The sequence below is a fragment of the Mus pahari genome, chromosome 14, assembly GCF_900095145.1.
Source record: "Mus pahari chromosome 14, PAHARI_EIJ_v1.1, whole genome shotgun sequence".
NCBI classification, from domain to species: domain Eukaryota; kingdom Metazoa; phylum Chordata; class Mammalia; order Rodentia; family Muridae; genus Mus; species Mus pahari.
In genome coordinates, this window is record NC_034603.1 from 44,733,321 (window position 1) to 44,749,389 (window position 16,069).

The 16,069-nt window shown below is 48.5% G+C and overlaps 1 protein-coding gene across 2 annotated transcripts in view; it reads left to right on the forward strand.

Moving 5' to 3' along the window:
• Slc6a4 (solute carrier family 6 member 4) overlaps nucleotides 1–16,069 on the forward strand; it is a 33,869-nt gene that overhangs the window by 10,071 nt on the left and 7,729 nt on the right. Inside the window, exons 1-12 of one of the 2 annotated variants that reach the window (XM_029546086.1) lie at nucleotides 871–1,002; nucleotides 1,835–2,286; nucleotides 4,663–4,797; nucleotides 4,916–5,135; nucleotides 6,737–6,875; nucleotides 8,362–8,496; nucleotides 8,723–8,826; nucleotides 9,946–10,073; nucleotides 11,036–11,148; nucleotides 11,753–11,884; nucleotides 13,164–13,263; nucleotides 14,920–15,020. In XM_029546086.1, coding sequence (XP_029401946.1) covers nucleotides 1,944–2,286; nucleotides 4,663–4,797; nucleotides 4,916–5,135; nucleotides 6,737–6,875; nucleotides 8,362–8,496; nucleotides 8,723–8,826; nucleotides 9,946–10,073; nucleotides 11,036–11,148; nucleotides 11,753–11,884; nucleotides 13,164–13,263; nucleotides 14,920–15,020 — 1,650 coding nt within the window. In that variant the 5' untranslated portion in view covers nucleotides 871–1,002; nucleotides 1,835–1,943. Of the gene's footprint in view, nucleotides 1–870; nucleotides 1,003–1,834; nucleotides 2,287–4,662; nucleotides 4,798–4,915; nucleotides 5,136–6,736; nucleotides 6,876–8,361; nucleotides 8,497–8,722; nucleotides 8,827–9,945; nucleotides 10,074–11,035; nucleotides 11,149–11,752; nucleotides 11,885–13,163; nucleotides 13,264–14,919; nucleotides 15,021–16,069 lie in introns of those variants that run through there. The other variant, XM_021212536.1, reaches the window with a different exon arrangement.

The window sequence follows — 16,069 nt, forward strand, 5'->3', positions numbered from 1 at the left end:
AAAAAAAAAAAAAAAAAAAAAAAAAACTTAAATTTTTCTACTTTGCTTTTTAAAAAAAGAAAAAGAAAAAAAAATCCCACTGAACACAAAACTCTAATTACTCTCACCACCTGGTGTTTATATCTAATCTTTGACAATATTTATATCCACGGTATGCATGATATGTCCAGTTTCTTTCAGTGTGTATGGATGTGTGTAAAACTCTACCTGCTAAGCAAATGCTCTATTACTTAGATGCATACCTAGCCCCCCACAATATTTTTGTCTTCACATCCATCTGTATAGCGAGTTGTGGAGCTGTTACAGAAAAGTTGGTTGCGTGCTTGCCCAGCGTGCACAGAGTCCTGCGTTCAGTCGCCAGTGCAGCATAAAACAGACCTGGTGGTGCTCACACACGATCCTAGCAATCAGGGATAGAAGCAGAAAAGGTCAGAGAAGTTCAGGGTCATGGTAAGTTCGAGGCCAGCCTGAGCTTTTTGATCCAAGAAGAAAAGGAAGGATTAAGGCAAAGAGTAAAATCCTGCAAACCCTAGCAGGTAAGAGCTGAGCACTGACTCTCAACCCTCAGTGGGCCTTTGAGGTTGGCATGGGATCTCTGCCATTGTGAGCAATGCTGAGAGTCCATTGTTAGAGAGGCACAACATCTCAAAGCAGAGGCGTAGCCTAGCCCCTGAACTGTCAAAAGCCTGAAAGAACGAGACCTGGAAAGCCTCGGCTGCTGCTAAGTTTATAGCAGGCAGGAGGTTTAAAGTCCAAAAGGGCTCAGATTTCTACTCCACGTGTAGAAATCTCATCCTCAGTCCAGAAGAGAGAGCCCAGCTCCTTCCCTGTGCCCCATCCCGGCAGTGAAATGAAGGTACAGCCTTCCCCAGGGGCACAGGAGTACAGGGTCACCAGGCATGCCCGGGCTCCGTGACCTGCACATTCTTCACCCTGACCCCCTGGATCACGGGTGTGCTCACGGCTGCAGTGATAAGTGGCTTAGCCCCAGAAGTACGAATGGTGAGAAGTGGTGAAGGACATGGCCCCTGGGACCTGCAGAGGCTCCATGGAAAGACTGACAGGTGGATCCCTGGGGTGGGGGTGGGGGCTGGGGGAGTCAGCCTGGAAGGGTAAGAAAGGACCCAGATATAGGACTTTAGGCACCTCCCGGGGGTGGCGTTTGCGTCTCTCTCTCTTTAAACTACCTCGGTGCTCCCTTTAAGTGATGGAAGGGACTGTCTCTTCCAGCTGGCGGGCAGAAGGCATGGCTGTGTTGCTGTTTGTGGGCATGGTATCTAGGACTCACTGGCTCTGCAGGGAAGCTCCTCTGACATTCCTCTGGGTTACTGATAAACTACAGGGGGCATTTGCGTCCCTCTCAATGACGCAAGCGCTGGTCCTTAAGTAAAGCCGTGCGCAGTCTTGGTGATTTGCTATTTTTGTTTTGCTTCCTTTTCAGATTACTTGGTGGTGATTTGACCCCCTCCATTTGTTGAAAAGTTTCGTTGATTTTATTGACTCTGAGCAAATGGGCTGGCTTATAGATTAGAGCATTTGTAATCCTGTCACCTAAGGTCATTTAAACTATCAGATGGAGCTGTTGGGATTGTTTTATGCCTGTAATCCCAGCACCCAGGAAGCGGAGCGAGGACACCTGCTGAAAACCAAGGCCAACCTGGGCTACAGATTGAGACCCCATCTTAAAAGAAACAAAACAACAACAACAAAAAAATTAAAACATGAATGTTTAGTGCCACAAACAAAACAAATCTCTCCTCTCTCTCCTCTCTCTCTCTTCTCTCCTCTCTCTTCTCTCTCTCTTCTCTCTCTTCTCTGTATGTTTTTTCAACAGAGCTCTGAGTCTTGTCTCCATAACACTGAGAGGAGATTCAAAACCAAGAACCAAGAGCTAGTCAGGGTCCTTGGCAGATGGGCATCTGCATCACTGACTGACCAGCAGCATGGAGACCACACCCTTGAATTCTCAGAAAGTGCTGTCAGAGTGTAAGGACAAAGAGGACTGCCAAGAAAATGGTGTTCTGCAGAAGGGTGTCCCCACGCCAGCGGACAGGGCAGAGCCTGGCCAAATATCCAACGGGTACTCTGCAGTTCCCAGCACAAGCGCTGGGGATGAAGTGCCACACTCTGTGCCAGCTGCCACCACCACCCTGGTAGCTGAGATTCACCAAGTGGAACGGGAGACCTGGGGCAAGAAGATGGATTTCCTCCTGTCTGTCATTGGCTATGCTGTGGACCTGGGCAACATCTGGCGTTTTCCCTACATCTGCTACCAGAATGGCGGAGGTTAGTGCCACTGGCCACCGGCAGAGCCTGGGACCCAGGGGTGGGCTGTAGACCCTTGTAGGAGGTCACAAGACATGTCATAATCTTTACTGTCCTGGGTAACTGACATGAGCCTAAACAGGAAACCTAAGCTTCCATGCTAGCCTGATCTTCAGTCAGCAGAACGCCTAAGGTAGCCTGTGTGAGGCTTTCCGGTTGTAAAGATTGTAGAGCAGGCCCCGAGCTCTCCCACGCATGTCCCTGGGCTAATTAGAATTGCTTGTGCTTCCTTTATGGAAGGGCTTTCCTTCTTGCTGTGTGTGTTCAAACTCCTGTTCTGAGTCAGAAGCAAGAGAGCACTTGCCACACATTTGCCACACAGTGCTGAAGTTTTTCCCTCTTGCTGGCAGAAAAGTCTGGAGTTATCAGGCCTGTGGGAGGAAACATTGGGAGGTGGTGGCTCCAGACCCTGCTAGGCCTTTGAACCTATGTGAGGCCAGAGAATGGCACTGGTCTGGGTCCAAAGTCTTTAAGTTATCAGACTTGATGAATCAAAGCTGAGCCCAAGCCCAGGGTAACATTCTTGTCAACCCCAAAGTGTGCATGGATACATTTACATCTCTCCTGTTGCCGGGCATGGTGGCGCAAGCCTTTANTTTAGTCCCAGCACTCGGGAGGCAGAGGCAGGCAGATTTCTGAGTTCGAGGCCAGCCTGGTCTACAAAGTGAGTTCCAGGACAGCCAGGGCTATACCGAGAAACCCTGTCTCAAAACAAAAACAAAAACAAAAACAAACAAACAAAAAAACCCAAAAACAAACAAAAAAAATCTCTCCTGTTGTAGATGCCTTGTCTTGTCCATTCTAGCAACCCTAAGGCTGAATCAGAGGAGTTACCTTGTTGATTCTATGTGGGAGTTGGGGAGCCTGGGAGAGAACAGAGCAGATGAGGGGAGACAGGTGAGTAGGTATGGACCCTATGTGTGGATACTGGGCAAGAAGAAATGGGCATCAAATCCGTGGACGTGTATTTTGACAAGCTGTTTAAGAGGCAACTACAGTGAGGTCTGGGAGGTAATTCATTTATGTCAGCCAGACGTCTGTGACTAAACGCAAAGTTTCTTTTCTTAATGACTGCTCTGTGGCTATGAAGGGAAGTTCCTTGGGCCATGGGAGATGGCAAACCCCTTGCCTAGGAATGGAAGTCATAACTCCTGCTTGTCAGGACCTTTAGCCTAAGCCTTGTACAAGGGCCTGGGTCCTTGGTGACATTTCCTACTGCAAAGCCAGTCAGGTAAATCCTTTACATTGGTGAGGTCCAACATTAAAACACAGCGTGGGTTTGATGCTCTAGCCAGGCTTGCTCTAGGTGACTAATTACACCGACGTTTCTGCGTCGCACTGGCCTCTGGTTTTTAGGGATGATCCATTTTTAAAGGCAGGAAAGTTACCAAGGGAAAAATCATAGCTGACTCATCCTTTGGGCTAAACCTTACGCTGCCAGTGAGCAATCTTAATCCGTGGAAACCACCATCTTCATCAGTCTTACTCTCAAAACGACGGCTTGTGAGGAACTACTCTGGCCCATGGAATTATGGACATGCAGGTCAAAAATATCAGTGGTCAAGGGACTGGAATCATAGGTAATACTGAGGAGGGAGGATCCAGTTCCGTGAGTCAGAGACTGCATCTGTGTGCATCGTCAGATGGGTCCACGTGGTTCCACACCTGGGCATCTTCATGAGGCCTGGGGTGGACCCTTGAATCTGGAGGTCAGGATTTTGGGGAAACCAGTGACTGTGGAATGTGACTGTCTGTTGACTCTCAGCCCAGCCTATTTCTGTTTCCGTCTCAGGCTCCTCTCTTCTGTATTGTATGCTTGGTTTATATTTTTTGCTTTGCTTTGACCCTAAGACGGTACATAGTCTGGTTTCTTTTTGCTTCAGTGAAATCCCCGGACAAAAACAGCTTAAAGAGAAAGAGTTTATTTGGCTCACAGCGCCAGGTTTCAGTCCATCACTGCGGAAAGTTCTAGAAGGCATGAACTTGAAGCTGCTAGTCACGTGTGCGCATGCGCACATGGCGGTCTTTTCATTCAGTCCAGGGCTCAACCCATGAAGTAGGGTATCCCACACTCAGGGTGGGGCTTCCCAGTCTCTCACAGGCCAACCCAATTGAGACTTCCTCATGGAGACGCCCTTCCCGAGCGATTCTCAATGTTCTTGCTAACCAGCTCAGACAGTGGGCCAACACGTGGTTGTACGGTGGAACTTGTGTCTGCTGTCCTCTCTCGCAAAGCACTGAGACCAGGGCGACCAACTATGAGCTCCACACCCATGGACCGTTCTGTTCTGGGGACAGATGTGGGCAGGAGGTAAAATTCTCTCCCTTCCACCACAGGGGCCTTCCTCCTCCCATATACCATCATGGCCATCTTCGGGGGGATCCCCCTCTTTTACATGGAGCTCGCACTGGGCCAGTACCACCGAAATGGGTGCATTTCTATATGGAGGAAGATCTGCCCGATTTTCAAAGGTAACTGGAGGGTTGGAGGGAGGTGCGGGACAAGATTCTTCCATAAATGGCTGGGACCTGGGACCAGGGACTTTCACCGCCTTCGGGTGTGAACTCGGCCTTTCTCATCTCTGTCCAGGCATTGGCTATGCCATCTGCATCATTGCCTTTTATATCGCCTCCTACTATAACACCATCATAGCCTGGGCACTCTACTACCTCATCTCCTCCTTCACGGACCAGCTGCCCTGGACCAGTTGCAAGAACTCTTGGAACACTGGCAACTGCACCAACTACTTCGCCCAGGACAACATCACGTGGACACACCATTCCACGTCACCTGCTGAGGAGTTTTACTTGTGAGCACATGTGAAGGAGGCGGGGTAGTCTGTTAAGGACACCCTGGGGCTTGGCATCTTAGGGGCCAAAAAACTCTTCAGCTCTCTTAGCAGGTTTTTTTTTTTTTAAAGGTACTTTTTTTTTTTTTTAGTTTACTTTTTATTTATTTACTATGTGTAAGTACACTGTAGCTGTCTTCAGATACTCCAGATCTTGAGATGGTTGTGAGCCCCCACGTGGTTGCTGGGATTTGAACTCAAGACCTTCAGAAGAACAGTTGGTGTTCTTAACCTCTGAGCCATCTCTCCAGCTCCTCTTAGCACGCCTTTAATCCCAGCACTCGGGAGGCAGAGGCAGGCGGATTTCTGAGTTCGAGGTCAGCCTGGTCTACTAAGTGAGTTCCAGGACAGCCAGGGCTACACAGAGAAACCCTGCCTCGAAAAACAAAAACAAAAAAACAAAAACAAAAAAAAAGTGTTTCAGTAGCATATATGAATTATGAATTATATACACCAGGCTCCATAATAATATTTTCACTGATATAGATCCTATTTTCTGCTTAGAATCTCCCCTCTCGGTACAACCTCTCACCACCACCCTACTCTTCCTGACTAGCCCCCCTTCGATGCCCCCTGCTCCTTTATTCTTTTGGGTGACACATGCATTTAAAGATGGCTTTCGGGATCATGGGTCACACCCTAGTGCTTCACTGCTGAACAAAGTGTTCTATCCCAGCAAACATTTACTGCTCATGGGTCTTCAGGGATGGGTGGGACCTCATGGGGGCTCTTCCCTGCCTCCTGGCAAATTTCTGAGAGGCAAAGCTGTTAAGGATTAGGGAGCAGGCGTGAGTGAGTGCAGGGATGGCGGCCTCACTCCCTGCAGGGTTTGGAGTTGGAACTCTACCCCTAGCTGCTCCACAGTCTGACCTTCTTTGTCTCCGTACCCCCATATGACAGGCCACACTGCTCTATCATGTCCACACAGACCCCTACCTACACTCCCCAAAGGGGGTCAGAAAATCCCTGCATCAAAGGGAATAACCTCCTTGCTGGCTTCTGCCTCTAGCCAGTTGCCATGGAAGCAAAACACCCAATTGCTTCAGTTGTTCAAAACCCATTTCTGGTTTGGTGTATTGGCTTTACAAGTGGGACCAGCCTTTTGGAAGATGCTTGGAGAATGTGGGATTTTTTTTTTTTTCTTATGGTGTTAAGGATGTAGTCTGGACCCTCACATGCTAGGCAGTTGTTCTTCTGTTCTTCTGGCGTGTGATTTCCCCGACTCAGGAGTATTTTTAATACAGGAATTGAAGGCAATAGTAGCCCAAATACAGAGCTAACTTAGAGTGAAGAAGGACTCATTGCCTACACAGAAATCTCCGTGTACTGGGAAGCTGGACATGTTGATTGAGAGGTTCTCATTTTAGACAATGGAAGAGAAGAGACAAGAGGTCTGGTTTGGACCGATGCTCCTCCGACAGCCATCCGGTGAATTTGCCACTTGTTCTTTCAGGATGAGCAAGCCCCATTCCAGCCCCTCTTGGTGGTGTCCATTATCCTCTAGAGGTATCCCAATTTTGTGCTCAGGTGACTCTCAGAGGCACTTCTCTTTGTCACTCCAGGCGCCATGTCCTGCAGATCCACCAGTCTAAGGGACTCCAGGACCTGGGGACCGTCAGCTGGCAGTTGGCTCTCTGCATCATGCTCATCTTCACCATTATCTACTTCAGCATCTGGAAAGGAGTCAAAACATCTGGCAAGGTGAGGACTCTGCAGCTTGTCCTGCACTGCCCAGGGTCTTGCAGTATCACAAAACTCAAGATGGTTACTGAACAGAAAAAAAAAAAATCAGTTTCCCTTAGCACCAAACACGTTCATCCTGTGATACTCTCTTCATCATCACATCTGTTAGAAGGTTCAAGGAATCAACCAATATCATTTCCATGTAAGTGCATCTAAGTAAATGAAGGTACAGTGCAGCCTCTTTATAATTCTGTTTAAAATGTACAGGGGCTGGAGAGGCGTCTCAGTAGGTGAGGGACTTGCCACAGAAGCATGAAGACTGGGTGCAGGTCCCCAGGACTCACGTAGAAGGCTGAGGACAGCAGACCACGCGTATATGACTGCAGCCCCAGCACTGGGGGTGGGGGAGGCAGAGACAGGAGGATGCCTGGGCTTACTGGTCTGTCGGTCTGAGTCAGGGAGAGCTCAGAAAGTCAGGCGGAGACCAACCGAGGAAGATATCCAATGTCAACCTCTGTCTTCACATTCTGCACATATATGCATGCATTCATACAAATTCTATATATATTTTATACATATTATATGTTCTATATATATTACATATTATGTTCTATATATTACAAATTATGTGATACATACACACACACACATTTTTTTTTTCAAAATTCTTTTAGCCTAGTGCTACTCACAGTTGCTCATATTGGCCATTATTTACTGAAAACCATACCCAGAGCTTTTCTACACTGGTGTCTCAGTCAGGGTTTCTATTCCTGCACAAACATCAGGACCAAGAAGCAAGTCAGGGAGGAAAGGGTTGATTCAGCTTACACTTCGTAGCTGTTAATCACCAAAGGAAGTCAGGACTGGAACTCAAGCAGGTCAGGAAGCAGGAGCTGATGCAGAGTGGACGTTGTACATCGTGGTGCGGAGCCTAGTGCGCACCACGATGTACAACGTCCACAAGCAGAGGCAGGAGCTTATGTAGAGACTATGGAGAGGTGCTGCTTACTGGATTGTTTCTCAGTTTGCTTTCATATAGAACCCAAGACTACCAGCCCAGAGATAGCACCACCCACAGGAGCCCCCATTGATCACTAATTGAGAAAATGCCCCACAGCTGGATTTCATGGAGGCATTTCCCCAACTGAAGCTCCTTTCTCTGTGATAACTACAGTTTGTGTCAAGTTGACACAGAAAACCAGCCAGTACAACTGGCTAATTGAACAGCAACTCCCTATGTAGTCCATGCTAGCCATGAACTCATAGGAATCCTCCTGTCTCAGCTTCTCAAGTGGCAGAATTATGGTAGTATGTCACACCCAGCCTTGGACTTGAAGACCATGTTGCCTCCTAAAGTGACAAGAAATGGACCCCTATTCTTAGAGGTCTTCAGTAATAAAAGACACCTTGCCACCACACCTCCGCCAGCACTGCCTGCCTCCATTCTTTGCTGTCCCTGGGACAGTATGTCAGTAACCTGTGTTTCTGTTCTCCTTCATTCCAGGTGGTGTGGGTGACAGCCACCTTCCCTTACATTGTCCTTTCTGTCCTGCTGGTGAGGGGAGCCACCCTTCCTGGAGCCTGGAGAGGGGTTGTCTTCTACTTGAAACCCAACTGGCAGAAACTCTTGGAGACAGGGGTGAGATATGAGTGACTCGTTTGACTTTTACTAGATAAAGCCAATTCTCTTTCAAATAGTACACTAGAGTCAACTCAAATTTAATGTACAAGCGTGTGGTGATCCTTTAGATCTGAAATCAAAGCGTGAACATCACAGCATCTTGAGGCTACTGAACGATGACAACGCTGTGGTGGCCGCAGCTGGGTCCCATCCTCACCCTGCGCCCTCCCCTGCTGTGTTCCAGGTGTGGGTAGATGCTGCAGCTCAGATCTTCTTCTCTCTTGGTCCGGGGTTTGGGGTTCTCCTGGCTTTTGCTAGCTACAACAAGTTCAACAACAACTGTTACCAGTGAGTATGTGGGGCTGCCAAGACAAGCTTGGGAATGGACGGACAGACAAGACAGCTCGAGGAAGACAATGATCTCAAGCCTGTATCTCTACACCATGAGAAAATCGCCCCTAAGGGCTGTCACAAGGTTCTGGCTGTTCATCCATGACATAGTGCCCACTCAGAAAGTAACTTTACAAAGGTTAAGAAAGTCTCCAAGACACACACACACACACACACACACACAGAGGTATATTATATTCTTGGTTGTGGGGGAGAGGTACATCCCCACAGTCCTGGCACTTGGGAAGTGGAGACCAAAGAATGAGAAGTTCAAAGCCAGTCTCAACTACATATTGAGTTTAATGTTGCCTTGAACAGGTTGTATGAGATCCTGCCTAAAACAAGACAAGCAACAAAGCAAGCAGGCAAACAGAACAAGGACACATTGTAGCAAGGTTACAAAAAAGTGCAGCACACACTGGTTAATATACTTCAGCATGAAAACTGTAAACTGATTATTTATATATACACAGAAAGTCTAAGGATCGAACTGTTTTAGCGTACGAAAAACGCCACGATTGTGGCAGCGTCAGGCTTCAATATTTTAACCAAACACCCATGATGGCTTGGGTGTCACTCACAGCTGTAGACAGTGAGTCTTCCCATACAGGTGGCAAGGTCCAGCAGTCCGTTTGTACTATTGGAAGAATAATCATGGGGGCAGAGCCCACCCGGTCCCCCAACCCCAAAGAATGTGGCCTTGTGTTGGGATACCAGCTAAAGCTATGTAGTGAAGTTTTAAAACTGTCAAGGTTTCTCCTTGGCAGTCTTATTCTATTTGAAGATAATATTAAACTCTTAGTTTCACAATCGTGAGGTCAGAGTCCCTTCCTGGAGCCCCCCAGTTAAGCCCTGCTCCAGGGCAGTGAAGGACTGTGCTGTTTCACTGCGGGGGGGGGGGGGGTTGGGTGTGGGGAGGGGTGTCAGGCTTTCCCCTCCCCCACCTAGCTCTATAGCTCATGCTGAGCCTTGGATTCACAATCCTCCTGCCTGGCTCAGCCTTCCAAGGGATGGGATTGTAGGAATGTGCCCCTGTAACTGGTTTTATGACTGACCGTGCCTGGGGTTCCGCCGCAGAGACGCCCTGGTGACCAGTGTGGTGAACTGCATGACGAGCTTCGTCTCTGGCTTTGTCATCTTCACGGTGCTTGGCTACATGGCTGAGATGAGGAACGAAGATGTGTCCGAGGTGGCCAAAGACGCGGGTAGGACCAGGAGCTCTCTTCATGGGATGGCGACTTTGAATCTTTACAAATAGCCAACCTTTTCAGCTGTTCTTTCACGTCTTCAAAGATTTGAAAGTTAACTCCTTTGGTGATTTCAATCCACCCATGCATTCAGTTGTCTTGGTGCCCGGTGCTGGGGCCCTCAATACATGGTGGGATTAAAACTATGATGTGTATGGTAGGTTTAAGGTCAGTGGGCTTCTTGGGCACTCGTGGTGGGATTCTGTCTAGTAGGCAGATAACTCCTGATGCCACGTTGCTTCGTGTTTTCATGGGAAATCATGTAACAGACATGAAACAATGAGACCAAGTAGATGGAGTCCCAGGGTCTAGAGAAATATTTGTATTTTGGTCTGATTTAGCTCTGTGACCAAATGACAGCATCCCTAAGTCACCCATGAGGGACTGAGGACTTGTCACACTGTCAAACGGACTTTAAGGGCTGGGGTGTAGGTCAGTGGTAGAGCACCTGGTGTTCAGATGCTGGAGTTCTGTCCATAGGACCCCAAATGTGACTTTAAAAAAAATAGCAGGCTGTCCTTATTATATTTCCTGCTAGTCTGAGCTGAGGACATCACTGGGTACCTTAGAAACAGCAGACCTGGCCCCGATGATCACACAGAATTGCTTCACTGTGGAGCCCCTGGGCTTGTGTAACTGCAGTCTTATGTCTGTCCTGTGCCCCTAAGCTGAAGATGCACAGTTTTCCAGGTGGTTAATCTTCCCTCTGGCTTAGCAAAAGGTCTGGTGTGGTAGATGAAGCAGCATTTGGCGCTGACAGAGCCTGATTTGATGCGGAGGGCTTGTGGGCGATAACTGTAAAGTAACTGAGATCTAGTTTGGGTAGGATGGGTCTCAGTGTCCACCACCTCCTCTTCCTCTCTCAATGGCTTGGTAGGATGGGACTCAGCATCCAACCCCTCTCTCTCCCTCTGTTTCAGGCCCCAGCCTCCTTTTCATCACATATGCAGAGGCAATAGCTAACATGCCAGCATCCACATTCTTTGCCATCATCTTCTTCCTCATGTTAATCACGCTGGGTTTGGATAGCACGGTGAGTGGAAAAGGGTTTTATTTGGGGGGGGGGAGGAAGGGGATCAGGAAGTGGCTAGAGTCCCTTCCCACCCAGACCCTTCCATGGTACTTACTGGTTGCCACCTCCAGGTAATTCTCCCTCCGCCCCCTCCTCTCCCATTCTTCTTCCCCATCCTGCCCCCCCTGCCCACTCCTCAGCAATGATACCTTGTGCACTGGGTACTTTACAGGGTTACTAGTGGCACACGGTAGGGAAAGTGCCTAGCACAAAGGGCTCAGTGTATTTAAAATCCTTGTCTTCCTTCCTAAGCCATGATCGTTCAACTCAGAGACTCGTTCTGTTAATATAGAGAGGGTACTGGCATTGAACCGGCCTTGGCGCAACCGATCTTCCAAGACACAAATGCTAGAGCTGTGTGCGCTGTTTTTTCTTGCCTGCAAGTCCTAAGTGATGGGTTCTGGTGATAGCAGATGGAAATGGGCTTCTAGCCAGTTCCTCGGCCGGGGAGCGGGTAATCTAGTCTTGCTCTCTGTTTAACTCTTATCTCTCTTCCTGTTCCCTGTCCTTTGAGGCACGGGCTTGTCCCAAGACTCCACTGTGACTATCTGCCGGTGTCTTTCAGTTCGCAGGCCTGGAAGGTGTGATCACAGCTGTGCTGGATGAGTTTCCCCACATCTGGGCCAAGCGCAGGGAGTGGTTTGTGCTCATCGTGGTCATCACTTGCATCTTGGGATCCCTGCTCACACTGACATCAGTGAGTACCAGGGCCTTGGGCTCCAAGGGGCCTCTGCTACTCTCTAGCGAGTCCCACAAGTAGAGTGAGTCCTTTCCTTCCACAGTGTCCTCACTTGGGGGCCTAAACATGCTGTTAGCACTATTAAAAAGCTCGCCGCGGGCTGAGGATGCGGTGGAGTGTTCGGTTGCTTGCCTACCATATGTGAGGCCCTGGGTTCAATTTTCGGCATTGAGCAATTTGCCACCAAGGAGAAAAGTTATTTCTGGCAGTGTCTGCTGGTAGATCTGTGCATGACATCAGGAGGCTTAGCATTTTTACAACAGATCCAAGTGCATATCAGGCTTGGCAGAAATACCTGGAGCCAAGTTAGGATTTGCATTTCCAGCCATTTGCACCTTTTAGAGGTGATTTTTGGGTCCTTTGACCTCATGTCCTGATCCACAGGCTGGTGTCTTATTTGCCACTTCATCTCCTTTAAAGCTTGAGGTGTAAAGAAGCCAGACCCTCTCCTGTGATCTCCCTCCTCCCCTCCCAATATCCTCATTTAGTAGCCAGGGCAAACATCAGATAGGGTGACATCGCAGACTTGTGTCCTCCTGGATCAAGACAGGTTATACTGATAGGGACCTCTTCAAGCCCTGGCCTCAGTGACCCAGGGCTTTACCAGGGTGTGTCAGGTTAGAGTGGCAGGCACAGTGACCTAAGTGCTGGGGTGTCTGGTGCCACACACAGATCCTGCCCTCCTTTGTCTTTTTCCCATTTTATTTTATTTTATTTTATTTTATTTTATTTTATTTTATTTTATGAGACAGGGTCTCACTGTGTAGACTAAGCTTGGGACTTACAGAGACCAGGCTGCCTCCTGAGCACTGGGATTAAAGGTGCGTGCTACCACGCCCCGCTTCCAGATTCAGTCTTTACAGTTGTGCATTCTCCAAGGTTGAATAGACAAGACATTTTCATTAAGCCCAAAGTGGCCATAGAGGCTCCTTAGAGTTTGTCTCTTATGGTGTCGGTGTTGTAGATAAAACAAAGGTGAGCGATGGGGCCGAGAGCATGCCCCAGGCTGTGAGCTCCGTTCTCAGCACCACCTAAAAGGAAATGTGCTCCCCCAGGTAAGGTGGTCGGATGGGTACACATTCAAAGGCCACTCCATGAGACAGACCCTGGAGTCCTCAAACTGAGTCCAGAATGGGGATTACCCCATCTGACCCCATAGTCAGAAGCTTCTGCAGGCCTCTGTAATGAGGCTATACACCTCAGAAGACCGTTGACACACCTGTCACCTTGTTCTCAGGGAGGGGCGTACGTGGTGACCCTGCTGGAGGAGTACGCCACGGGACCAGCAGTGCTCACCGTGGCTCTCATCGAGGTTGTCGTCGTGTCTTGGTTCTATGGTAAGAAGTCCCCTCCTTCTGCCTTACCCTCTGTCCACACAGAGATGTGGACATCATCGGAGGACAGGAAGGGGCAGTTGACCGAGCGGGATCTCCTGACCGGTCTGTGAGATAATCTCAGCTGAGGGCCTTTGGTAGCCATACACCACTGTTTCCTCTGCACTGTATCGCACATGCCACATCCTGCAGGGAGAACATCACTTCTATCCTGATTTTTTTTTTTTTTATGCTTGTAATGCTTCCCCAGAAGAGACAGGCTGAAGTCAGGCAGTTCACCCACAGTGGTGGCCTAAGACATTAGTGTAAGAGCACCCCAGATTTAAGTTTCTCAACAGAGACCCCTTTCCAGAACACCAAAATAGAGCTTAGGGCCCCTCTCTTCTATGAGGCTAGACTGTTCTTAGGGTCTCTGCATTGGTGAATCCCCACGCCCTTTTCCCTTGTCCTGGGATGGACTTTGACATGGGTGAGAGGAGGTGCAGGAAGTGAGCTGAGAGCTCGTGGCAGGGCGTCTATGGGCCCTGAATAGAGGCAGCAGAGGGGAGGGCACAGGCAGGCCACTGACACAAGGAAAACAGGTTCAGAGATGCGATGCGTTTGTAGTGTCAAGAAGCAAGCATCTCATTTGGAAATGCATTTGCTTTCCAATTTCTACGATTAATTGCTTTACCATGGCAACCATTATATACACTGTGAAGGAAGAGGGCAGAGTACCTGAACTAAAGATTTTAATGTGTGTGTGTGAGTGTGGCCACCTGCAGAGGCCAGGGTAGAGTACTGGGTTCCCTGAAGCTGGACACAGAGGAGATGGTGAGTCGCCTCTTGTGGATTCTGGGAACTGAATCCAGAAGCCAATTAAAGAAAAAAAAAATATGTTATCTTTACTTCCCCAGCAATTCAGAGGACAGAGTTCAAAGTCACTGTAGACCTGCACTAGGAGCCACAGAGTTCTGAGGAAGTAGCTGGGAACGTTTTCAGTTCTTGGGACCCACCTGTCAGTGGGCGTCCTCATGTTAGTGCCAGGAACCTTTTACAGAAGAACTGGATCTTGGCCTGGCACACAGATGAGCAATACTGTGATTAAAAATTTCCCCTGGAGGGCTAGGAAAGATAGCTCAGTGGTTAAGAGTCCTGTCTGCTATCCCAGAGGGCCTGGGTTTGATTCCCAGGACTCCCACATGGTAGGTAACAAATAGCTATAATTCCAGTTCCAGGGAACCCAACACCTCCTTCTGTAGGCGAAGCACTCAAACATAAAATAAAAATAAAAAAATAAATAAAATAAAAAATAAAAAACTCCTTTGAAAACTGCCAGCAGACGGATAGTCCCAATTGGTTTCTGCCAGGCAGGCTCACCATTCCTAAATAAGATCACTTGATCACTTTCTTCCTACAGGCTGAGATCTTAGAAGGGAAGTGTGGGCACCAACGGAGAACTTGGTCCCTAGACATTTATCAACTTTTCTGCTCTGTGTAGGAAGAGCTTTGCTTGCTATAAAATTAAATTTTGTGATGCCCCGCCACTTGAGCCCCTCAAGTGGAGAAGTGCCTAAGTGACCCCACCAGCTCAGGGAGGAACCCCCACTCTGTTCCTGCCATCACCAGTGCTGACCCTGTTGACCCTGCCCTGTCAAATTCTCCTTCGGGTGATTCCAGGAATCGCTCAGTTCTGCAGCGACGTGAAGGAAATGCTGGGCTTCAGCCCGGGATGGTTTTGGAGGATCTGCTGGGTGGCCATCAGCCCTCTGTTTCTCCTGGTAAGTCGTCACATTGTTTATTTATAAGAAACGAATGCTACTGAAACATCGTACATAGACAGAAAAGCACACTGTCTGGAGGTGCGCATCCCAGAGAGCTCTACAACCCCAACACTGCTGTGCGGACAAAATCATGCCAAGAGATAATAAGGAACTAGTACCCCGGGAAGCCCTTATGTTGGGGGCCACCCAACAGCAATACCCACCTCTGCTCGCCTGTTTCTGACTATGAACGCTGGAGATCACACTGGTGTAGTTCTCTCTACTGCTAATAATGATAACGAACATTTACTTATGGAGCAGCAAATGCCAGAGCTGACTTTATACCAAGCTTACAAGGCTCTCCTAATCTTTATGATAATTCTGCAAGGTGGTGGGTGGTGGGGGATGATAGTCTTCATATGTAGATTGGTGCTGGTATCACAGGCATTAGTGTCATTGAGGTTTAGTGTCATTAAAATCATGTAACACAACTAATCAAGACCAAGGAAGAACATCCTGTATGTATTGCTCAGGAAGACCCTGAGAAGGGTCCTAGCAATTTTATGTTTAATAATTTTCTATTCACCCTGAAGGGGGCACACACAACGTCCCCAAGTTTAGGTCCAAGTCAACAGTAGAATTCATTTATTGTCAAGGGACCTGGGTAGGAAAGCTGCATGCCAAGTGGGCAGTGGTGGCGCATGCCTTTAATCCCAGCACGCTCTCGGGAAACAGAGGCAGGACATCTCGGAGTTAGGGGCCAGCCTGGTTTATAGATGGAGTTCCAGGAAGCCAGGTTTACACAGAGAAACCCACTCTCAAAAAAACAAAAAGAAAAGAAAGCTGAGTGCTAGGGGCTTCTCAGGGGGCAATTTTTGACCCCTTAAAGCCTAAAAAGCAGGTTAGCCCATTTCATCCATCCTTCCCAGCTAAGTGAGCATCTGGGCCATCCCAGGGGTCTCAGGCCATTACCACACAGTGACCCTTCTCTTTCAAAACACCCCTCCATCCCTGTGTTCATCCCCGTGTGTGTGTGTGTGTGTGTGTGTGTGTGTGTGTGTGTGTGT